Source organism: Hipposideros armiger, unplaced genomic scaffold (genome assembly GCF_001890085.2).
Source record: "Hipposideros armiger isolate ML-2016 unplaced genomic scaffold, ASM189008v1 scaffold_44, whole genome shotgun sequence".
Taxonomy (NCBI): Eukaryota; Metazoa; Chordata; class Mammalia; order Chiroptera; family Hipposideridae; genus Hipposideros; species Hipposideros armiger.
The window spans coordinates 2,347,548-2,372,220 of NW_017731394.1; the positions used below are offsets into that span (position 1 = coordinate 2,347,548).

At 49.8% G+C, this 24,673-nt stretch overlaps 1 protein-coding gene across 1 annotated transcript in view; it reads right to left on the reverse strand.

Moving 5' to 3' along the window:
* Nucleotides 1–24,673, reverse strand: part of ABTB2 (ankyrin repeat and BTB domain containing 2) — a 193,106-nt gene that overhangs the window by 20,379 nt on the left and 148,054 nt on the right. Inside the window, exon 3 of the mRNA XM_019639570.1 lies at nucleotides 17,997–18,210. Within this exon, the coding sequence (XP_019495115.1) occupies nucleotides 17,997–18,210 (214 nt within the window). The remainder of the gene's footprint in view (nucleotides 1–17,996; nucleotides 18,211–24,673) is intronic.

A 24,673-nucleotide genomic window follows, 5' to 3' on the forward strand; every position in this document is an offset into this window, starting at 1 on the left:
TTCTCTCCAAAGCAAAGAATCTCTTCCTGCTCCAAGATCCCTTAGATCAGGGGTCAGCAAACTGCGGCTCGCGAGCCACATGCGGCTCTTTGGGTACGTTCTGTCTCAAAAGTTTGCCGACCCCTGAAGAGCCCTGGAAGAGCCAGCCAATCCTGTCCCTCACCACAATTTAAAATTTATTCAAGAGCCATAAATATAGTTTTACAAATAAGGAAAATTTAAAGTAATATTATAAACGAAACTATGATAGTTTTATTTTCATTTTCAGTTTTACTTCAGAGCCACAAGTATGTACCCAAAGAGCCGCGTGTGGCTCACCAGCTGCAGTTTGCCGACCCCTGGCAGCTCTTCCATCTCAAAAGTTTGCCGACCCCTGCCCTAGGACAACTCTCCCTTCCAGCAATGAATGTGTCTCATCTTCCTGACTAGACTATCTCACCTCAGGGATGATGCCTTCCTCATCTCTAAAACATGCCCAGCACAGGGCCTAGACACAATAGATCCTCAGTAAACATTTGCTGGATGACTAATAGCATGGCTGAGCCCAGGCACTTAATGTATTTAAGGTTTCAGCGTTGGACCAAGTCCTGTTTCTGCCCAGAAGAGAATGGCACATAATTTTCACGGGCACAGTGGTCACGCATTAGAGTGAGAGGCCAGGACTCCATGAGGAAAGAGGTAAGTTCTAGAAAGGGCCAACAATCCGTTTGTGAATTACCTCTGTTTACAAGATCTTTCTTGATTACAAGTGCCCATTTGAATTCCCCCCAAATATTTCTGGGTTTTACAATTCTTACATGACAACGCTACAAGGCAAGCACAGAGATACACTTCTATATATCCGCCCTTTTGATCCAAGGAGAAGGCTTTATTCAAACCACCAGCATTGGAGAATGAAGTGTAAACAAAAACATAGTTTGTGGATTTGCCAGTCATTCTTCCCTCTTGTGGCCTACAGCCAAGACAAAGCTCCAAGTGCAGCCACTAAAGATCTAAGTGGCATCTCCCAGCTGCACCAGGGGAAATCCAAGAGGGAACTTGGGAAATCATGAAGTCTAATCAGATAGTGTCATGATTCATTCTGTTTTGTGTCTCTTACAACTTGGCACAGGAAAAAATTTCCGTATCGATAACCTCAGTGGCAGATACTGGGGGTTGACTCATTTGGCCTGTATTTTACTGTCTTAGTTGGAAACTTGGAAAGTTGAAAACTACATTTCCCAGACTCCTTTGCAGCTGGGGTTCTGGATGCAAAACTGGTTTCACCATTAAGATGTAGCTGAATGAGATCTGGTAAATGGAGATGAGGCAGAGGCCACTTTCATGCCCCCTTTACCTGTTTCTTTTTAAAGATTTTATTGGGGAATCAGGGAAGGGGAACAGATAAGTTGCTGTCATTTTGTTCTTCAGTCTAGTTGTGGAGGACGTCGCTTCACTGGCCCATGTTGTTATTATCATTGTGCTCTTCCTGGGTGAGGCAGTTGCTCGTCGTCTGTTGGACGGCCGCTCACAGTGGCTCTTGGCAGCTCACGAAGGCACACGCCAACTGCCGGCCAGCCCCATTGCAGCCTATGCCGTTGCCAGCAACTCACAGCAGCCCAGCTCGAGGTTGAGCTGTTGTTCACCATCTTAGCTGTAGAGGGTGCAGCGTCACTGGCCCTCATGTGGGATCCGAACTGGGGCCCTGCTGCTCAGAGCTGGTGTCCCAAGCCAACTCCTAACCAACGTGCCACTTGGCTGCCCCTCTCCCCCACCTTTACCTGTTTTTGCTAGTGCCAGGTCATGAAACATGAGGTCTCTCTTTCTCTCTCTCTCTCTCTTTTTTTACTCCTACCGACTCATCAAACGTCCATTTTCCACCTTTCTGGGTACTTCAGAGGCAGTGGTAGTGCTATTAAAAGCAACAGCAGATTCCAGCTTCAAGCCTGAATTGCAGCCCCAGGGACTATCCCATAGGAGGCAGTCCCCACACCCCACCATGGACAAGTTCTACATTGTCCTTGGAGTCAGTCTTGGAGGCTCAGCCTTGAGACTGCTCCTTGAGCCCTTCTGATAATCCTGTTGGTGCCTAATTCCCTGCATTAAATCCCTTCCTGCTTAAAATACCTAGGGTGGTTTCTATTTCCTGAATTGAACACTGATTAATATTTTCAACATACAGAAATCCCCCAGGGTCAAGGTTGTCCCTCTGCCTCTGGGGTGGTGGCTGGTGCCCACCTGTCTACAAACAAGGCCCTGCCAGCCCCCAAACTGGCCTCATTAGGCCTTTCTCCTTGGCCTCCCCACCTCCTGGGCCTGTGATTCATGGGAAGGTAAAACGACTTTCTCAGTAACATCCTCTCCTGGTCCTGTGGGTTCCAGGCTGCTATTTCCTTTCTGGTAATTTCTTCTAGACCCCTGGGCATGCTGAGAAGAGCTGGCCTGCTTTACTGGACATTCTGGAAAATCCCTATGAAAACTCCCTTGGCCAGGGCTGTGTCCTAACTCCAGGGTGAAAGGGCTCCAGAGAAGCAAGGCTGAGAATGACTGAGGTTTGCATTGTCCACAGCACCTCTGCTTTGTTCGCTCCCACAGAAAAAGGCCATTTCCTCTTCTTGCCTGTCCCCTAGGCTGTGCGTGGCCGAAAGCCTTTCAGTGCTGAAGTGCTGGTGTCTGCAGTGGGAGAGCAGGGCAGGGCTGAAGGAGCCCCTTGGTTCAGCTCTTCTGCCCCTGAGATCCCCTCTGCTGGGTCTGGTACCTCGGAATAGTGTTCTCTAGTGCTTTGGTCTCAGGATCCCCTTTGTACTCTTACAAATGATTGAGGCCCCAAGAGCTTTTGTTTATGTGTGTTATTCTATCGATATTTACTGTATCAGAAATTAACACTGAGGAAATGTTAAAATATCTGAATACACAAACAAAGTCACATCCCATCAGCCGTCAGAGTGGTAATGTCATCACATGTCACAGAGCCTTTGGAAAACTCTCCTGACCCCTTGTGAGAAAATGAGAGTGAGAGGCAAATAACACATTACAATGACAATAACTTTGGCCCTGTGAACATCCGGAAAGTCTCCAGGACCCCAGAGCTCCCCTGTCCCCACTCTGAGAAATGCTGCTTTAGACAAAAGCAGCAGATCCCTAAGACACGGCTGCTCCTGGGCTGACAGGCGGCAGTGGGTGTGGGGCTGGGATTCTGGCCCTGGTGGCACACGGTCTGGCCAATTCTAAGATGGCTTTGGTTTGCATGCACACTCCTGGCCTGGGGGTCTGAGGGTCCTACGCGCCTTCTTTGCAGCATCCTCACTGGGAGAAAGTTCTACTGTCCTAGAAGCAACTGACCTGGCTCTGTAAACTTGGGGAGATCATTACTCTCCTTGGGCCTGTTTTTCTGTTAAAGAAGGGGTTAAGTCAGTGTTTCTAGACATTTTCCATTGCGAGAGCCCCTTTTGCGGTTATTTCAGACTCCACATGATGATAGCTGTAGCTACTGTATAGTGATCAAGAGCTGGGGCTCTGGAAGGAGACTCCTGGGCTGGAATCCAGGGTTCTCCCAGTGAATTAAACTGTGATCCTGTGCAAGCTACCTCACCTCTCTCAGCCTCAGTTGCCCCATCAGCAAAATGGGTATAACTACTAGGGCCACCTCACAAGAAGTATGTATGAAAAGTGATTAGCAGAGCATTTGGCACATGGTAAGTTCTCAATAAAGGCTAACTATTACTACTATTTTAGTATCTGTTGATAGGGAAAATACATAATAGCAAAAAAGGCTACAGGAACCTGGTCCTATCAAATGCCTCAGCTCAGCCTTCTTCAGATCCAGCCAATTTTCTCCCCTCTGGCCCTCCAGCAAGTATAAACATATAATAAAGCTTGCAAAAGCCTGCTAGCAAGCTGCCCACCACCCACTCCATTCACCTCATAAAACAGAGAAAACAAATGTGACCACAATGTTGACTATGAGCTAGAAATTGTTGCTGGTGGTGCAGGCACTTGGCCTTGGCCGGCAAGAACTCTGCATAGGACAAGGAGCAAGGACAAGGACCACAGACCCAGGGGCATGGGTCCTGAATATGTGAGATGGGGGTGGGGGAGCCTGTACACCTGCCCACAGCAAGCGCTATTGGTGGCTTAACCTACAATCCTCCCCCCCCCCAAACACACACACGTGTAAATGCCTCTAGTCAGTCACTGCTATGACAAAGCCACACAAAAGGGTGATCCACTGCTAGTACTGGTGTGTGTGCATGAAAAAACGATTGTCATTTGGGGGATCCAGGACACATGCCAATGAAAAAGCGTCTTTTACACGAAGCGGGTCAGAGGAGGAAGTAGAGACCCGGTGAGGCCAGATGCTCCCAAGGTCACAGGGCCACTTCAGCAGCAACAGGGAGACCGGACCCACATATCCTGATTCAGTTTCTCTTCATCTCTCTTTGAATTAATCATATAGGCGAACCTGAGTATATCAAGCCAATGGCCTCACACGGCCCTTTAACAGGACTAGGTCTGCAAAAGACATTTTCCCTGTTAAAAAAAAAATGAAAGAGAATAAACTTCTTAAGGCCTTGGTTTTAAGAGGTCCCTGCAGCCTGGAAAAAAAAAAAAAACCCTGCCCTACTCAGCAAGCATATGATTTATTGGGATTACAGCCCTATAAGCGGTGTCTTAACGACATGGAACGGGAAACGCCTCCAATTTCCAGCTCAAAGCGGGCTCTGTTCTTTCTCAAGGTGGGCAGGGGCCTTGGGAGAGAGTCAGGTTGGCAGATGGGGCACAGGCTTGTGCAACTCAAGCCCCAGGCACGAGAAGGCCTTGTGCCTTTGTCCCCAGTGGCAGGCTGAGTCTGGGGCCAGCAGGTATGTCCCCTCTGTGCCCACCCACGAGGAACTGGGTACAAGGACTCAGGCAGACCCCAGATGTGCCCACTGCCTGGGCAGGACCTTGAGACCTGGCCAGAGCTCAGCCCTGAGAAAACTGGGCTGCGGTTTCTTAACTTCCACCCTTGGCTGGGAGCACAGAGGGCTCTGGGGTGCGGGCCTGGCTCCCAGGGCTGGGAGGGTTTGGGGAGGCCCATGATGCCTGAGGCTCGCTCCCTAATGAGGTTTCCCCATCACCCTCTAAGCCCAGCCCAGCCCACTTATGAGCACTTAGTCTAGGAGAGGAATCTCACAGGGACCAGCCAGACAGCTGCAGATGAGGCTCAAGGGAGGGGGCAGCCAGACTGTCTCCCACCCTCAGCCCTAAATTCTTCCCCTGACTTTGCCCCACCTTCAGTGGGAGCCACTGCTAAGCACTGGGGTTGAGTGGGGGGTGATTTCCTTCTGCATTCACCCTTCTCACGGATCTTGCTGTGGAGTGTGCTGCTCCCACGTCCCTCCCCGCTGTGCTATCTGGGCTGGTGCTGGCGAGTGGAATGTGTGAAGATGCCATGCTATGCCCAATCAGATGGCAGCTCTACAAGCAGAGGCTTCTCTGGGAAGGTCAAGGTCGGCTCTGCTGTGCAGCTCTGAGGTCCTCACCACAGGTTCCCTAAGATTTCCGGAGCTCAAACGTCCATGGAGAATAAAACCAACATTGTCCCACTGAAGTCAGGCTCTACTCCCAGCACAAAGGAAGCAATTCTAGTCCAGTTCACATCTTGGATTAATTACTTTTCTAGAATTGCTTGGTAAACCAGAATAGTTTGGCTCAGCTTAGAGTCAGAGTTGGGCAAGCATGTTTCTTCTGGTCCCCAGGCCTGTCTTCTTCAGCAGCCAGGCTACCTCAGAACCTGGACGTGACCCCCAGGCACCATCTCCGTTTAGGGTCAGGTGACTTCTGTTAGAGGTGGGGCTTAGGGCTTTCTTTGGGAAAATATACTTTTCGTAAAAAGCTCATCTGGTACAGATTAGAGGCACTAGATAAACCTCCACTTGTCCACATATGCATATGGATATAAATTTAGAATACAACCAAGTCGTAATTAGCTGAATGATTTCCCTGCCTCTTCCCAGGGGTTGCCCTTCAGGCCCCAATGGGGCCTAAAAGTGAGCAGTGGAATGAGAGGTCAATTGTGTGAAAACTAGGGCATCCTGGACTAGCTCCCAAGGCATCCAGGAATAATAGAAAAACACAACTACTGTTTATAGAACATTTACTAAGCACCTGGCATGGTTTTAAGCCCATTATATCTATGGTCTCATTTAATCCTCATGTCTACTATATGAAGCAGGTACTGGTATTATCCGCACCTTATACCTGGGGAAACAGGGCTGGAGAGGTGAAGTAACCAGCCCAAGGTCATGCACATAGTAAGCGGCAGAGCTGGGATGTGGTCCCAGGCAGCGTACCCCAGGAGCAAGCTCCGACGTAGTACATCTCCAGGAGATGGCCTGCCATCTCCTGGACCCTGCCCCATCTCCTTCATCTTGGGATGATGGCTATTAGGCACAGTAACCATGTAATTTGTCATCCAAACTGGCCTACTCTTGAGAGGGGAAAAGAGCACTATTACTAACAACAACAGGACAGCAATTGAAAGCTAGAGCTGTGTCAGGCAAACCGAACATCTGGTCACCCTGGTGTCAAGACACTGGGATAAAGGGCCTCTGCCTGGCCCACGAGGCCCCCTCCAGTCCAGGGTGTGGGAGGCCCGCCCTGCCCACCCACTCTGAAGAAGGCCTCCATTCTCCCTCCAGCACTGCACTTAGCCCATATTGTTGTTATTTTATTTGTTTACATGGCTTTTTGTCTGCTTCCTCCTCTGGACTATAACTTTTCTGAAGGCAGAGACTGTTTTGCTCACTGATGTTTCCCATCTCTCAACATAGGAGCCCACATTAGAGCCTTGACCTTTGGATTTATAAAGGCATGGCATGTTTCTCAACCCTGGAGGCAAAGCCCTCTGGCTGCTCACATGTTTTCAGGGGTCCACTCTTTCTCTAGAACTCTCGGCAGGGCTCCAGAGTTCATGAAATGGGGAACTGCTTTGTCCTCCATTCTTGGAGGCTTGAGTTGGCTTGGGTATTGGCAAATGGATCTCTTCAGAAAAAAGAAAAGACTTTCCAGATAAAAAGACACCCATTTCACAGGAGAACTTCCCACCCAGGAACACCTCTCTGGGGGTAGTGTGGCTGCCTGGGGCTAAGGCGGCTTCTGGGAGGGCAGCGAGGATGTTGAGATGGAGCCTTCTCAGCGAGGCAAATGGCAGAGGTGCTTCTGCAGATGTCAATGTGGCCTCGGGCTCCAGTGGAGGGGACACAGCCATGTCTTTGGTAACTTGGCCTGACTCTAGGGTGGCATCTTATGTGGGAGAGGTGGGACAGATTCCAATGGAGACTGCACGCAGGCCACCGCCCTTTCTCACACAGCAAGGACGGCTCTAAGTGGTGCGAGGTCCAAGGCATCTGGCCCACTTCTCAGGCCCAGCAAGGCAGGCTGGCGGGCGGGCAGCTGGTCCAGCAGGCCAGAGAATTGCCGCTTCCCACACACCTGGGACGGAGCGGTGGGAAAGTAGGCCTCTCTCCACTCTGCTGGGGTGTGGCTCCCTTGGCTTCCAGGCCACACCTCACTCATGGGGCTCACTGCTGCCATGTGTAAGAGACCAGCCTTTTCGCCCATGCTCAGCATGTGTGGTGGCCCACAAGAGACCACACACTCTTTCACCATATGGAAGCCAGACAGAAGAATGCCTCCAACCTGTTCAAACACACGCCCTTTCCAAGGGCACTTGCCACCACCCATCGGCCTCTGCCCACAAGGCAGGCTTGGGAGGCCCCTATGGCTTAGCTGTCCTGCTTCGTTTACCCCACAGACACCTGCGGGGGAGCAGGGCAGGGATGGGGTTCATTGGGTTAGGGTCTCTGGGTAGGAATTCCGGTTTGGATTCAGCTGAGGGTAATCACGCAATACCCACCTTCCCCACGTCCCACAGTCTAAGGCAGGAAGGTGACCCACTCAGGGTGTCAGATAAAGAGTTCCAAGAACTTGTAGGGGGAGGTAGGGGCATGGGGCTCTTGAGGCCTGACAGGGATACACATGTCAAAGGGGAAATTCCTGGCTGGCAGCTAGTGGCTTTGACCTGAGCTGTAGATGGGGTGCACCTCAAGCCAGGCAGACCAAGAGGAAAAGACGGTGCAGGCTTGCAAGACCTGACCCTGCTTTTGGCACCCACATCCCAACTGCCACCTTGGGCAAGGCTGGCATTGGCTTCTGAGCAGCAGAGCCACACTGCTATGGTGTGCTGAGGGTCTACTACGTGCCCGGTGAGCCTGAGGCATTTTGCATATATTACCCTCTGATACAGCCACACTGCATGGGAGGTATAATTGTTATCTTGCATTTTACAAATGTGGAAACCAAGGCTTTGAGAGGTGGACATGTGTCCAAGGTCACATAGCTAGTCAATAGAGATTTGTCTGGCTCTAAAAAGAAAAGGTTCTAGGGCCTTTCACGAGACCAAACTGCCCCACACAAAAATTCTCTGAGCTGGCCCTCTGGCAGGTGCTGTGGAGAAAAGGCTGCCCTCTGTGGGCCCAACTCACCCCTCTGCCCAAACACCAGCTTCTGCGCCCACAGCCTCATCAGCCCTGATGTTGGCGGGAAAGGGAGGCTGGGCTGGGCCCCAAAGCCCCAGCGGGTGTACTCAGACCCCTGAAGAGCCTTCTTCCCCTAAATCTCAAATAGTAACAGTAAAGGGGGGTAAGAGACAGTTGTCAGAGGTGGCCGGTCTTGTGGGAGGAGGGAAAGCAAGTAGGAACAGGCTAGAAACCAGCCCAGCTTGACTCCAGACGTTGCCGAGCTCCTGCCCCCATCCTCAGTGTCTGCAAAGTCAATAGCAGCGTTCTTTAAGAAAGCAAATTCAATTCCCTTTAGAGATGGGATTTTCCAGCACGGAGGTGCTCTCTGACAATATGCAGACAAAGGGGATTGTTGCTGCCCTGTTATAAAAACACTCCATACGAATGAAGCCTGGGGCCCAGCAGTTCCCCGTCTTCTCCTTTTCTGGGAGGACCGGTGGTGCTAACAATGGGACAGGAAGTCATACGCAACAGGCAGCTCCAGGGGGCACTTGTCAATGGCTGGGCCAGGATCCTGTCCTGTCTCCATCCCCTGTTATCTGGCACTGTCACTTCCGTTGTCTGCCCCAAATCCCTGGCCCGTTCCTTTTTGGATGCCCAGCCTCAGGCTAGCCCCCCAGGACCAGAGAGCTCCAGCCTGTTGTGGACAGAGTTGTGGAAGGCGTACAGAGCGAGCTGCACAAGTCACGTGGGTAGAGGAGGTGCTGACTGAGAGACCCGGTTCCCAGGGTCTTGCCTTCTCTCTCCCGGGAGGCAGGGGGGACATATCATCACAGACCATATGAATTCACTGTGTTATTACAGTCGGATCTCCCTGCCTGGGCTCAGATCTGCCTCTTCCTACCTGTGACCTTCCTACCTCTTACCCTCGCTCAAGGCCTCAGTCTGCTCATCTGTAAATGATGCTAATGGCTCCCTCCAAGAGCTATTGTGAGGATCTGTGAGAGAGCTGTGTATTTAAAATGCTTTATACACTGTAAAACTTTGTTTAGATGCTTCTAGCCCATGTCAAGATAAATCAGATAATATCACTCCCAAGCTTAACACTCTCGGCAATGGCAGCCTGTCATGTGCAGGCAGGCACTATGGCCAAACCAGCAAGCAAGAGAGCGCTCGGCTCACTGCTTGGTCTCGGAACCAACGGGTGGATGAAATCCAGATTTTAGAGTTCTTTGAAATCCTTAGGTGGTGGACTATGATGAATCTAAAGTTTATACTTGTTTCTGTCCAAAACAGTCCTCCCTGAATTAGTCCTTTGTGACATCTGGTCTACCTCATCTTCTGGTTCCCTGGCTACTGTCAGGGCTGAGTTAAGAGGGAGTTAAGGGCAGGGGCTGAAGAAGGTATATATGAGAGGAAGAGAAAAACAGCATTTTAAGTGATGTGATATTTAGATTCACCACTGTTTTTGGATTATTTATGCATTAAACAAGATTTAGTTATTTTAGTGCTCCCACAGGTTTACGGAAACTAATTATACTGATAAGAGCAGTTACAATTGTGTTAAGGATTTTACTCTGTGCTAAGTCCTTTAAATGTATTACCTCACTGGATCCCCACAAAAACCTTTGGAAATAGGTCAAGCCATTTTCCATCTAAAGCTCGGGACACCGAGGCCTTAAAAATTAAATAACTTGCCCAAAGTACACAACTAATGAATGGCAGAGCAGAAACCCCATCTTAGGGTCTTTGACTCCAAAGACTCTAACCTTGAGGCTCTATAGCCTATTTCACTATCTGAACAAAATATTTAACTGCCTACTATGTGCCAGGGACTGTTCTATGTGCTGAGGACACAGTGGGAACAAGGCTAATCAGTGGTATTTGCATTCTAGAGGGATAAGGAAGTGGCAGACAAGCAAGTAAACAAATACATAAGCAAGGTAATTTCAGATAGAGGAAGGCGCTCTGAATTTAAAAAAACGTGGTAAGATGATAGAAAAGACTGGGGGTGGGAGGGACAGCTTCCTGGGAGCAACACAGACCATAGACAAGTCACTTCAGGGGTTGCTGGCTGCACCAGTCCGGGGAAATACATGGAAACAAGTACTTCATTCACCCAATAGTTATTCTTATTTCTTTTACTTTCATTTTGGGTGAACAGATGGAAATTGAATGCACAAAAAGGAGGAGAGGAAAAGAGCTTAACATTGCAAATCTTGAAATGGTATTTAAGGGAACCACAAGTCAGTAGCATAAAGCCACCACTGCCATCATCTCTATTATCTGATAAGAAAACACTTTCGCAAGCTGAGCAAAAGATTAACGAGCCCACTTCTTCAGACTGAGCACACAGCTTATCCCTGGGCGCTTCCTATTTATGTAAAGTACTCATCTGAGGGGGAACAGCCCCCTCTGCATCTGGAATAGAACAAAGAGGCGCCTTTGTCTGCACTTCTGTGTAGGGCATTGCCCTGGAGCTTGGGGAACCCCCCAGGAAGTAGTCACTGCCCAGACCTTCACTTTACACAGGGGGAAACTGAGGCTCAGAAGGTAAGGCGATCTGGTCTGCTCACAGAGGTGGGGGAGGAGAGATTGGGTTTGACCCCCATGCCAGGGGCGGCTGAGCATGCACAAAAAAGGCCCACCTAGAAAGAAGTATTTGCCTAGATAAACAATTGGTGATGACAAAACAACAACAACCCAACACTCACCTAATTTTTGTGTTTTTCAAATGTTGATCCATTTTTGTCATGAAATACGCACCTTGAAACAACAAAAATCCTGTGACTTTTGCTGTCCATGCCACCCTGCCTGCCCCAATCTTCTGTGGCTGTCCCTTAAGGCTCAGTTAAAATCCCAGTCTGTCCAGGACTACTCCCCCACTACTACAGCCTTCTCAAAGGTCCTCTTGAATAGGACGACGTGAAGATGATGATGACTGATACATACTGTGTCCCAGGCACTATGCTAAGTGCTTTCTGTACATTAACTCAATTAACTCCAACAACACCCCTATGAAGTTGGTACTATTATTCCCAGGCTGAGACGGGCAGGCTGAGGCACAGAGGCCCAATGACACGCCGGAGGCAGAGCTGGGATTGAATCCAGGCAGGCTGCAGGGTCTGAGGGCTGACCTAATCCATCATACAATCCAATCCAGCTTCCTCTTCCACTGTCTGCTGGTTTGTGCTAATTTTTTTTTTTCTGTCTTGTTTTTTTGCCTCCCTCATTAGGCTGGAGACTCAATCACATAAGCCACTCTTCATAATTCTTATACCCTTTCCCCCACTGATCCACAGAGGTACCGGGAAAAATGTGAGTTAATAAGTAAAGCACATAAGATGCTATCTGTCTCTGTTAATATGTGCTCTGGATGCTGGCTCTAATTAGCAGTGGTGTTTGTAAGTAGCTGCATTACTCATTATTATTATTGCTAGTACTAGTGGTTATATTAGTAATATCAATAGTAGTATTAGTAATCGTAATAGTAGTAGTACTATTACTAACCCAGATGCCACTTGAGACCACAATGAAGAAAGACTAATCTGGATGTCAAACATGTCATTGAAATATGGTTATGACCCTTATAATAACGAAGAGGAGGATGGCAGCCACCATAACGTACCTTTTCTGTGCCAGCAACTAAGTGCTTTACCATATTATCTCATTTAACCCCAGAAGCTATCTTATTATCGTCACCATTTCACCCCTGAGGAAACCAAGGCCTGGAAGATGAGCTGACGCCTCCTACTGCTAGAAAGTAGCAGAATAACACCTCCAGGGTGACCCTTTGGCAGTAGCTGAAGCCACAGCTATGAACTTCAGATGGAGTGGATGGGACCCATAAGGGCTGACAACCTTTGCTGACTCCAGTTTTTCCAAGTTCTGTTCACATACTTACTGGAAACTTCTTGGCCAGTATGACATGGAAGAGGGCCGCCAAGAGATGGGCCAGACACATAGCATCTTTCACCAGGATCTCACCTGGACAAGGGTTTCAACCTTTGAGCAGTAGCCCCAGGAGTCTGTGCCAAAATCGCTTCCTGGGAACTGGGGGCTGAGGTTAGTATCAAACCAGCACTTTGGGCCCCATCCCTCCTGAACCTGCCTGGGGGTGCAGGACAACACATCAGACAGCTCCAGGCTGGGGTGTTTCGGGGGGAATCTTAGTAAGATTGCTTCTCCTCTCAGCATCAAGGCAGGCAGTGTGGGAGGGACTTCCTGGGGCCTTCTGCTCCCCTCATTTGCAGGGTGGGGTTCAGGCACTGAGAGTGGCAGTGGTGTAGAAACCACCAAACTAGACCACTGGGGCAGGACCTTCCAGGCCACAAGCTCAGCCCTCTGCTTATGATGGCCCAGAGGTCTGGACTCCCTCTGCAGCCTCATTCTGTACCTCATTCCCTGCTCTCCGGCTCTGCCACGCCGCTCCTCACTGCCTCTCCTAGGACTACGTTTCCCTCTGCCTAATACCAGAGACCATGTTATAATCACAGTAGCTGGTACTTGGCATTTTCTGCGTCCCAGCTACTGTTAACTTATTTAGCCCTCACATCTTATAGGTGAGTGTAAAGACTATGGAATGTGACCTTTGGAGAAAAGGTTCTAAAATCAGAAAGCGTAAGTTAGATCTCAAACATGTGTTCCCTCTTCAGATAGGGCTCCGGCTGGCTAAGAAATCATGACACCAGATGTTTCTAGGCTCTGTCCCAAATCAGACTGGCTAGGCTCCCGCGCTCTCCCTGGCTTCGTGTCCTGAACACACCAGCAGGCCCCAAGCCTTCTGAGTATGCCACCCTCCACGCAGGGGCACTGTGCAGGACTGGGGAGACAGAAGCAAGGCTGAAGCCAATGGACTGATTTATGCAGGTGGCCCCACCGTCAGTCCCAGTGTTCCCAGACATTCCTCAGGGTCTGGCTCCTCTGCTGCTGCTGCTGTGCGGGCAGATGCACGTGGGAAAGCCGCCTGGTGAGCCCAAACCCTGGTGCCCGAGGTTCTGAGGCAGAGAAGCAGCTCACCTCCTGTCTCCCTCGGCCCCCTCTGCACCTCTGACTGTGTCTGTCTCCCTCCGTGTGTGTGTTCTGCTTGACGACATTTCTCCCAGAGATCTGCTGGTGAGCTGGCGGACCACCTGCCGCCCCTGAACGTGCACGCAGCCTTTCTCCACACTCCCCAAACTCTTCATTCCCATGAGGACGACGAGCAAGGAGGTGTCCTCTGCCCAGGAGACTACTCCAGCTCGCCATCCCTCGGCCTGCAGGAACGACTAGCCAGGACCACAGTCAGCCAGACGGCTGCCCGTTCTCCTCCAGACCTTGGGGGAAAGAGGCTCCCCCATCTCCCCGGGTAACCCCAATCCCTGAAAGCAAGTTCTTTCACTTTCCGAGCTTGGTCTCGGGTGATGACATGCCCTGCGGGTCAGCATCTGTGACTCACCCTGTGTTTGAGACCCTGACTTGTGCCTGGCTGGTGCCTGTGATGCAAAGCTGCCAGCAAGAAGGGCATCCCAGGAGGGCGCAGGGAGGTGTCCTGGGAGAGGAGAAGCAGGTGGGGCTGGAATGGCCCCAGACGAGGTGGCCCCAAAGGCCGGGACCCACCCAGGTGGTCTCAGAGCTTTAGGGCCGGGTCTCGGCAGCTGGTGGGAAAGCTGTGGCCTGGTATGGTGAAAGGCACACCAGAGAACCAGAGAGACCCGGATCGAATCCCTGCCCGGCCACTTAGCAGCTGGGTGCCCCCCACCCTGTGTCCTCATTTGTGAAATGAAGGTAATGCTAGCTAGCATCTGCCTCATTGGTTTGTTGAGGGGCACGAAAGAAAGAGACGTAGGTAGAAATGCCCTTTAAAAAGACGAGGTGGCTGCTTTTACATATATTATCTCACTTCATCCTCCCCGTGGGATCACTTAGCCCCATTTTACAGATGAGGAGCCTGAGGTATAGAGGGCCCTCCCCTCCCAAGACATATTCTTTTCCCTGGTGTTGCGTGGCTCACAAGAGCAGCAGATGGAAGTACATTAGAGTGCTTTTCTGTCTCTTGCAAAGTTGCCCCCCTCGCCGCCCTGAGCTCCCACTCTTTCTATAACTCCCTCCTCCCATCACCTCCCTTCCCAGGCCCAGCGCAGGAGGCTTTGGGGAGAAGGGTCCCATACCGAGAGCTATGAAGGCCCCACTGAACAGTTCAGAGGCTCTCATGGCTTAGCAGGGAACGCTGAGATGAGCTTCACACAAGAGGGATGAACTCATGTCCCACCCGTTAGCAGTTCAGAGGTGGTCACACACAGCCCCCCCAACTAGAAGGAAGAAACGTCATTTCTTCCAAGCAGCAATCTACGAGCACAGGCTTGAGTGGCACAGTGAATGGTGCCATGTGGCCAAACCCATGCTGCCAAACTGAGCCCCTTAGCCCATGTGTGCAAAGTGCTAGAACAGTCACTTAATCCCAACAGACCCAGAAATCCTCAAAACCATCCAATTCCCAAAACAAAGGCCTCTGGGACCACACACCTGCTGTCACACCTGACATCAGACACTCCATCCAATTCTGGCTGGGGATCTGGCCCCCATGCTCCTGACAGAGGACAGAGGAAGGAACTTCAAAGGGAATAAAAGGAAAGGGAGAGAAAGAGACAGACACATATCCCTAGACTTACACAAGCAAAATTCCACCACCCTGGAGTCCTAGCAAGCTCTAGCTACTTCGTGCACAAGGACAGAAGTTTTCCCTAGAGCTCTGGTGAGGCTATCAGAGCGGCACAGGGAATACGGTTAATGATATTGTAATAACTGTGTGGTGTCAGAAGGGTGCTAGACCTATCGGGGTGATCACTTCGTAAAGTATGTAAATGTGTAATCACTGTGTTGTATACCTGACACTAATATAATATTAATATACTATTGTATGACAACTATAATTGAAAAAAAGGAGAATATTAGAGTAGTGGTGTCATGAGTGGATATGTGGCCCAGCCTTCAGTCACAGGTGAGTTCAATGGCCCCCAGGAAACGCCAGCCAGGCTCTCCGGGGTCTCTGAGGTCTGCCCAGTCAGAGTGCATCCAAGCATGGCAGGACCCACTTCCGCAGCCAGGAACTGGACCACCAGAGAGCTGTCGGGCTGTCGGCCTGGGTGTTCTTAGGGTGTCCTCCTGTTAGTGCCCAAATCTGAAATTTTGGGATTCTTTTTTTCTAATGGTGGTTCCAATTTCTCATGTGTCTAATGCGCATTTGAAATGATTCATGGGGAGATGCCTTTGCTACCAATTTCTTTGTGCCACAGTGTGGTTTTTAAATAATGAGCTATTGAAACACATACACGTGTGTATGTTACCATTCAAGCTTAGCTATTACAGACAGACAAGCAACTCGGGTCCTACAGAAACCCTGATGCTATGTTTTAGAGCATCAAGGGCTGGGAGCCCTCCTAGGAGGAAAGCCAGAGGGCAGCCGCAAGACATCAGGGGGTTCTTGGCACAGAGCCTGCAGAGAAGCACCTCCCTGACCTGCCCCATGGACCACGGCCGTGGTCACAGCCAGACAGCCACGCAGCCCCAGGCAGCAGGTCCAAGGAAGTCTCCTTGTCCTCTTCTCCCGGCCACCTTTGCTTAGGTGACCAGGCCCAGTCTAGCGCCCTTGGGGACCTCACCAAACAACAAGCAAGCTGCCACATCATGTCCCATGCCAGATGTTTTCCTTGCCCTTTCTCCCTCGCGGCGACTCCAATAACCACAACAATTTCTCCACAAAGCAGAAACAGCTGGGGCTTCGGGCCCATGCTCTGGTTCCAGCTCCCTTCCTTCAGGAAGCCCAGGGCCTCCGTCTGCTGCCTTCTAGCTCTGTGTCAGCCCAGAGTGACCGGCCTGGGCCCGGTGAATACTGTCTATCTCCCAGAGAATTAAGGCAATAATGATACCAATAATAGTGACAGCGGTGGCAGCATTTACTGGGAATCTACTACATGTGTGAACTGGGCCACCATCACTTTACACCTCTCGTAATGACAGACAGTATGTGTAGTGGTTATAAGCAGGGCCTGCGTGGCCTTGGCAAGTTACCTTGCGTGGCCTTGGATCTCTGTGCCTCCACTCACTCATCCACTTACTCATGGGAGTGCGGAGAGCACCCATTCCTGAAAATGTGTGCATTAAACGGTCAACACGCGTAAAGTGCTCAGCACAGTGCCTAGCACATAGTAAATGCTCAGCAAATGTTGACTATCACTATTCAATCCTTACAACCGCTTCACCAACCCATGCTTATCATTGAGGAAACTGCAGCGCAGGATGTTGGAACCTTGTACAAAGGTTTTAAGGTTCGTAAATGCCAGCATTGCTGTTAGTGCCCAGGCAGTCTCATTCCCAGCCCCCTGTTTGGTTTGCCAATGTTTTCACAATGGCTGTTTTTAATGAACTGGGGTGCAGGAATCTACCTTTGTACCTTTGCTTTGTGTGACTGTAGAGGCACTGGAGAAGTGGGCCCGCCTGTGGAGTGGGCCTGAGGACCACACAGTTGGTGAGACTCAATGCCATCCAAAGACAATGGGCAGCTGAGGCAGGGGGACGTGGAAGGCGTTGGCACTTTCTGTATCAAGTCCCAGATCATCTCCCTCCGCGGTGGGCACAGCGTTCCATGGGCTCTCTTCTTCTCCTGGGCCCTGCTGTGTGGTGTCATGTACGCAGACGGGGCTTCCTCAACCAAAGGCACATCTTTCCCACTCCTTGAACCTTCAAACACACAACTCTTGAGCCCATGGACAGACCCTGCCTTAGGTGGCCATGTGGTGGCCTCCAGGTGAGACTCATGCCAGCATATGTGTTGTTTTAGACAAATTATGTAAAACTCGTCCTCTCTAGCAGAAAAAATTTTAAAGACAGCCCTCTGAGTAGACCAATTGGAAAAGGCATCCTGTCTTCAGCGACCCTGCCCCAGGCTGGGAAAGGGCTAGGACCCTGTACAGAAAGCACTAGCCTGGGAGCCAGGAGGCTGGATTCTGGGGCCACTCAACCACTAACCTACTAGAGATCAAATAACCTGCCAAAGCCATGGCGTCCTGGTGTGTAAAATGAATGAGGGGATAGGGCAAAACGTGCCAGGGACATCACCGTCATCAAAAGAGGTGACAATTACCACTGATGGAAGGCCAGTTACCAGCCAACGTCTTTCGCAGAACACTAGCCCACTCAAGTATCGCTACCACCTCTCTGGGTAGGCGTGCATACCTCACTTTACAGAAGAGCAATTTCAGAGAGCCCAGGAAGTGAAGACGAGAACCGGCAAATCCGAGACAGAGGCCAAAGCCCACATTCTGAGCCTCAGTGACCCCTGCTAGCAGCCCAGGGTAAAACCACCTCGCCGCATTCCTGGGCCAGGCCTTCCTCCATCTGCATCCCCAGGTCACCCCACACCAGCCACCTTCAGAAGCAGGAAGGGTTGCGCCAGAGTCCTCTTCTCACCGTCAGTCAGTCAGTCCATACACACTGGGTAGCCTGCCCCACCAGGTTACCTAGGAGGGTCCCTACCGCTCATTGTTCAGGGCCATTCTTGGGGGGTCCAGGTTGGGGTTCTCCATGGATTCCATTTGTGGACACCGCAGGAAGTAGTAGAGTGTGTGGAGGGCGTCTGGGGACCAGGTGATGGGCTGGGGCGGCTGGCGGGCCTGCCGGGCGGGGCTGGAGCCAGGACACAGCGGGTGGCGCCCCTGCATGTGGTGCATGGCCCGGGAAACCAGGTCACCTGGAGGAAAGGGCAGAGGGGGAGAGAGGGAAAAAGAAAACACGTCTGAGTTCCGGCCCACATTCTTCCAAGGATGCTCGTCATTAAAGAGAAACAGCTCCTTTGGCCTTGGTAATTACTGTTTATCCCAGAGCCAACAGGCGGAGGTGGAAACTGTCACCTAGACACACAACAGCAATTTAGCTTCCCTTTCACTTGAGTCGCGCCCGCCTTACTAGCTGAATGAAACACTTGGCATGCCTGGCTCCTCCACAGCTTATGCTAATGTGGTTTCTTTTTCAACATCCCCACTCTCTTCACCATCCCACGGGCCTCTCCCAGCTCTTTGACCAAAGGAATCTCTCTGGGCCTTTTCTTCCAGCCTCTCACAACCAGCGCCAGGCTGAGTGGTGATGCCCCCTGGGCTGCCTGGTGCGAAGGCTCAGTGCTGTCAGCAGAGAAGCTGCCTCAATCCTCATTACCTCAAGCAAAACCATCACTACCCTCCACTGAGTGCTCGTTATGTGTTCGGTGTTCACTTCCCTAGAAATAGGGTTTAACTTGATCCTTAAAATGCTGGGAGCCAAGTATTGTCCCCATTTTACAGATGAAGAAATTGAGGCTTATCTGGTAAACAAATGCTTACTGACCCCACAAATGTTCCGGGTCACAGGATGGCCTCGGTGCACAGAGGTTGAGTTAACTAGCCAAGGTCATGTGACCAGCTAATGGTAGAATCTACATTTGAATCCAGGCCTGTGACCCAGGCTGTGTCTGTCCTTCTGAAGTCTGTGGGGTCCTCAGGGCCTCATATCCTGTGCTGTGTTTCTGCCCAAGTCAAGTTTTTTCAATATCCCACCAGCCCTGGCAGGAAATGTCCCATCATTGTGTGAGGCCACAATGCTGAGAAAGGATGGGTGAAACAGCCCCAGGCACCTGCAGGCCCCTCTGTCCTGGGGAAAGTGACGCCTTTCCATTCTCCTCAGGCCTGAGAACTCAGGGGGCCCTCCCCTGTGGGTTAGCTTCCCCCATCTGGACATGGCTGACCCCGAGGGGGGAGAAATAGGCAGGTTTTAATTTGGCAAGTAAAGCATCATTCAATGTATGGCAACACCAATTCATTCATTTATTCAATGCACCTTCACTCCATAGCCTCTGTGAGCCTGGTACTCCATGTCATTGTGTCCCCGGCACGCTGCACAGGATCTACTGAGTACTAGGTGCTTAGCAAACATTTAGAGAGTGAAGAAATAGACTTACACCTTCATTTCATTTTAAAATACAATGTCTGGTGTATTTTGAGCTCATTGGCTGCCCAGCTCTTCCATGATAGCCACAATGATGGTGTTTGGCTTCCAAGCAAGGACAATGACACCCCTGGAATTGGAGATCTCCACTGGGAAAGAGCCCTCCATGCCGCCCATCCCCAGGTCCTCAGTCCTCTCTATATACCTGACTCTGCTCGTCTATGCATTTGCAGCTCAGCTGCCTGGGTGCCTCCTGGAAAACCCCAGGGCCAGGTGCTGAGGGCAGGGAGTTACTGACAACTGCCTCCTACCCCCGAGACTGATTTAATAGGTCTGGGCGAGACCTGGGCATCTGTACTTTGCAAAAGTTCCTGTGGTGAATCTATGTCCAGTCAGGTCTGAGAATCACCAGGTAAACGGATAAGAGCATAGACTCTGGGGTCAGACACACCTGGCTTCAAATCAGGGCTCTGCTACTTCCAACCCACGTGCCTTACATACATTACTTATCAGCGCCTCAGCGTCCTCATCTATAAGATGGAAACAATCGTATCTAACCTAAAAATTGTGAAGATTCCAATAAACAATAAATGTAAAAGTACTCAACATCAGGTTGGCACAGAGTAAGTTGTTGGTAAATGTTACACATAAACACAGCACCATTATGATTACTGTCCTGTTATTATCATTCCTCTATCCTCCAGGCCACGTCCCATTGTGCTCCTTCGAGGACCTCTGCCCCACATTTCCCAGGAGAGGTGTCCAGGCCCTGAAATGCCAGCTCCCAGCCCTGCCCTTGGGCTCCTGGGTGGTAGAAACTGGCATCAACACGCTGAGGTCAGCCCGCCTCAGCACAGCTAGTTGTACAGCTAAGCTGGCTCCAATAAGTTGAAACCTGGTTCCCATTTCTCCAGGTCTAAATGTCATAACTTTGGACAGGACCACGAGGAGAAGTCAAAAAGCCTGCGACAGCAACCGTGAGAGATCTTGTTGAAATATCATTTCAAAGGCAGACAAGGTACAAGTCATTATCATTAATTATGTTTATGATTGTTTTATTATTATCGGTGTAGAACCCTTTGGTAGCACATTTCCAGCCAGAATGCGGGCAAGAAAATCAAGAAAGAAAAGGGAGTGCCTCCCAAGGGACTCTTAAAGGGGAACCGGGAACACAGATGCCTTTGGAAGATTCGGGAAAACCATAAAGGTGGAAGAATAGCAGCTGGAGATGGGGTCTCCGGGCTTTTTGCTCCAAGCCCAGTTGTGTCCTGTATCAATCTCTCGCAAAGATCAAAAAGACCGATGCTCACAGACAACCCTGATCAGACATCTAAAAACTTTCAGTGGTCTGCAACCCTCATTTATGGCCAAAGAAAGCTGCTCGCTTTAGCTCAGAGTGATTTTCCTCTTGGCCACCTTAGATGCTTGCTTTAGGCTTCATGAAAGACATGAAAAGATAGACACAAATCTCATTCAATCTTTACAGCTACCCCTTAAGGGAGGCATTTCCATTTTACAGACAAGGAAACAGGCTCACAGAAGTTAAATGATTTGTCCCAGTTGCACAACTAGTAGGTCAACCAGCCAGGACTTGAACTGGGGCCCCGTGTCCCAACCGCATACTCTCGGCTATTGCACCATTGCTATTGGGTTGTTGGAAAACTCATGATGCATTTTTGCAACGAAAAACATATAAAAAATAATACGTCATGACTTTTCCGACAACCCAATAAAGTGTGGTCTACAAACTGGGATGGGTCTGTAAGCTACTTGTTACAGGTTCACAAGAAGTTAACTTCAGAAATTGAAAAACTCCCATAGCAATTTGAAAGAGTGATTTTATGTTTACCTAATCTAATAATTTTATAAAAATGGCTTGCATATATGTCTTTTATTTCACTTTTCTAAGCATTCATTTTTATTGTGTTTTATTAAAGTTTCAGTCTGCAACCGAGTGTGGGGGCAGGGTGGATAAAATCCCTGGCGATCGCCACACCTCGTTTGAGAAGCTGTGGCCCAGACTGAACTGTGCTCCTGGTCTAACACAAGTGGATACTCAAGGCTGCTTCTGGAAGGTTCTTGTGCTTGAGAATCAATTGATCCTAAGTGTGATGAAACCTTAGTCTGAAGCCCAGAAACACCCACAAGGCATGAAAAACAAGCCCTCGGCTGCTTGTTAATCATGAAAGCCTTGATCCGAGCTTCTACAGGTTTCACTCTGGTCTATCCAACCCTCATTATGAGCCATCAAATAAAAAAAACAGCCGTGAGAGTCTGGAACTTAGTACTGTCTTCAAAACGAGGACTACACCATCTGGCTGCCTTTAAAAAGAAGTGCTTTATTTTGTTTATTTCTCATTCCCTCCCATTTACATTTTCATGGGTAGAGAGGGACAGAGGAAAATACAAGTGTCCAAGCTCCCTACACAGCTGACCTGATACAAGAAAGAAACTTCGTGACCTACCTGGCAGGCTGGTCTTGGCAAGGTGCAGGGAGTTAATGCGTGTTAAACCTGGGGTGAAGTGTTAGGTACACGATGCTTGGTGCCAAGTATCACTAGCCTCATTAAATTCTTTAGTCTCGGAGCAAAAAATTATAATATCTGCCTCCACCATGTCTCCTTCCTCTGTCATAGTGAGTGAGCAAACCCCCTGGTTTCAGAGCGAGGGAGCTGTCTCCCTGCATGGCTGTCTGTGAAAAGATGCTATGGGGCTGCTTCTTCCTTTTGCCCCAAGGAATGGCTGGGCCAGGATGTGGACCAATCCTAGGCGGGGTTTAGGGGGCAAACATTTAGGAGGACAATAGAGAACTCATTCCTTCTAACTCATACACACACACACACACACACACACACACACACACACACACACACACACACACACATGATCGCGCGTGCTTGTGAAATCAGGTACTGTTCTAATCACTAGGGACACAGTACAGCACAGGAAAAAACAGAGAAAGTCTCTATTCTCATGAAGCTGACATTCTCATCAATTGAGAGAGATGACAGATTATTTACATGTAAATACATGATAAATGTCAAATGGTGATTCAGTGCTTTGAAAAAACCAAAGCCATAAGAGAAGAGACAGAGGAATGAGAGTGGGGTGCTCACCTATGCGGGGTGCTCAGGGAAAACCTGTCTAATAAGCTGTTATTTGAGCAGAGACTTGAAGAAGGCGAGAAAGACCAACCTACTTGAGTATTTGGGGGAAAAGGTCACAGGCACAGGGAACAGCTAGTGCAAAGGCCCTGGGGTAGGAGCTGCTTGGCCAGGAGGCAGGGGTGGCTGGAGCACAGTGAACAAGAGAAGAGTAGTAGGCGATAACGCCAGATCATATATTTGATCTTGGGCTATGGGGAGGATATTGGATTTCACTGAGTGAGCTGGGAAGCCATGGGGAGTGGCGGGGAGGGAACCAGTGGAAGGGATAGTGAACAGATGAGTGACATAATCCAGTTTATGTTTTAAATGGCCCTTGTTTGGGCTGAGTTGGTAGCAGTGAAGATGGTTTAAGGGGTAAACTAAAATTTGGGATCATTTTAGAAGGTAGAACCAATAGGACTTGGTCTCTGGGCTGAATAGTAAGGACAGAATGATGACAAGCTTTGCCCTTGAGAGAAGTTTCTGAATGCTCCCCTTTGCCTGGTTGTGGATTGTAACGGACACAGAGGCCACCATGAGAAAAAGGATCAGGGCCCAGTCTTGACCTTGGCTACCCTGAATGCAGATGGCTGGGCCGCTAGCCACTTCTAGGAAGCCCACAGCCCCAAGTGACAAAGAGCTCTGATGAAGCCGGGTACATCGGGAGTCACGCCCCCACTGATTATTACTAGCTGTGTGACTTGGGGAAAATCGCGTTTCTTATCTAAGCCTCAGTTTGCTCATCAGGACAAACCTTGCTGAGTTGTTCTGAGGAATAAACGAGATCATGTGAACAAGGTGCTTCGTGTGGTGCCCTGCCCACAGTAAGTGCTCACTTAATGTTCAACATGCAAAATAAAAGCTAGGTGCTCTCTAGTGGTCTGAGGGCCGAGTGCAGCCCTCACTGTTTTCAGGGCAGCAGGGTTCACCAAACACAGACTGTGTTTGGCCCCAAGGACAGCCCACTGTCCAGAAGCTATTTGTCACAGGTGGAGATCAAGCCACACACCGAGCCCACTTCCTGCAGTATCCTTCAGGGAACATGGGTCCCAGGTGGCCATGCTGTAATGCCCCCAGGAGACACAGAGCTGGAAGTCCTGCTTTCTCACCCAGCCCTATCTATTACTGATCTGCTCTGTGACCTTGAACCAGGCACCTTTGTTTTCTAATCCTGGGAAGGGGAGGAAGAATGGAGCGAGCATGGGAGGCAGCTGTGTCTTGAAGACAGAAAGGTTTGTCATTCACTGTTCAGGGACCAGAAAACTCAAAGAAATCACAAATGGAAAAGGCTGGAGCAGAGTGAAATTCCATCTGTTTCCAGACTGTGTGCTACAACCCTTGGCATGTGTCACCACCCTCCACTGGGTGGTCTAATGACACAGCGAAGGAGAACTAAGGAGAAAGAGTGTGCAGTCTGATTCCTCAAATAGTTGGGTTAACACGACGGAGTGATCAGGAGATGCAATGGGACTGCTTGCCTCTTAACAGACTCTTTTGAAGCAGCTGTCAAATGTTAATGACCTAGACCAGGGGTCGGCAAACTTTTGAGATGGAAGAGCCCAGGGGTCGGCAAACTGCAGCTCAAGAGCCACATGCGGTTCTTTGGGTACGTAAATGTGGCTCTGAAGTAAAACTGGAAATGACGATAAAACTATCAGAGTTTCATTTATAATATTACTTTAAATTTTCCTTATTTGTAAAAATATCTTTATGGCTCTCGAATAATTTTTAAATTGTTGTGAGGGACAGGATTGGCTCTTCCTGTTGGCAAACTTTTGAGACAGAACGTACCCAAAGAGCCGCATGTGGATCGCGAGCCGCAGTCTGCAGACCCCTGACCTAGACCAAAGGGTTTCCAGCTGTGTTCCAAAGCGCCATGAGGTCCTGGGAGATGCCCAGGGCCACTGCAGAGCTGAGGCCGCCTGCCATGCCTCCTTCAGCCAGCGTAGCTCTGTTTTTACTCTCCTTTTTCTATATTGAGGTTTTAGGGGTGCTTTCTTTCAAGAGAGAATACTGGCTGTACATTCTCAGCCTTCTGGGCCAGACAGGTAAAACAAATAAATGAAACAGGCCAGCTATAAGATAACAAGG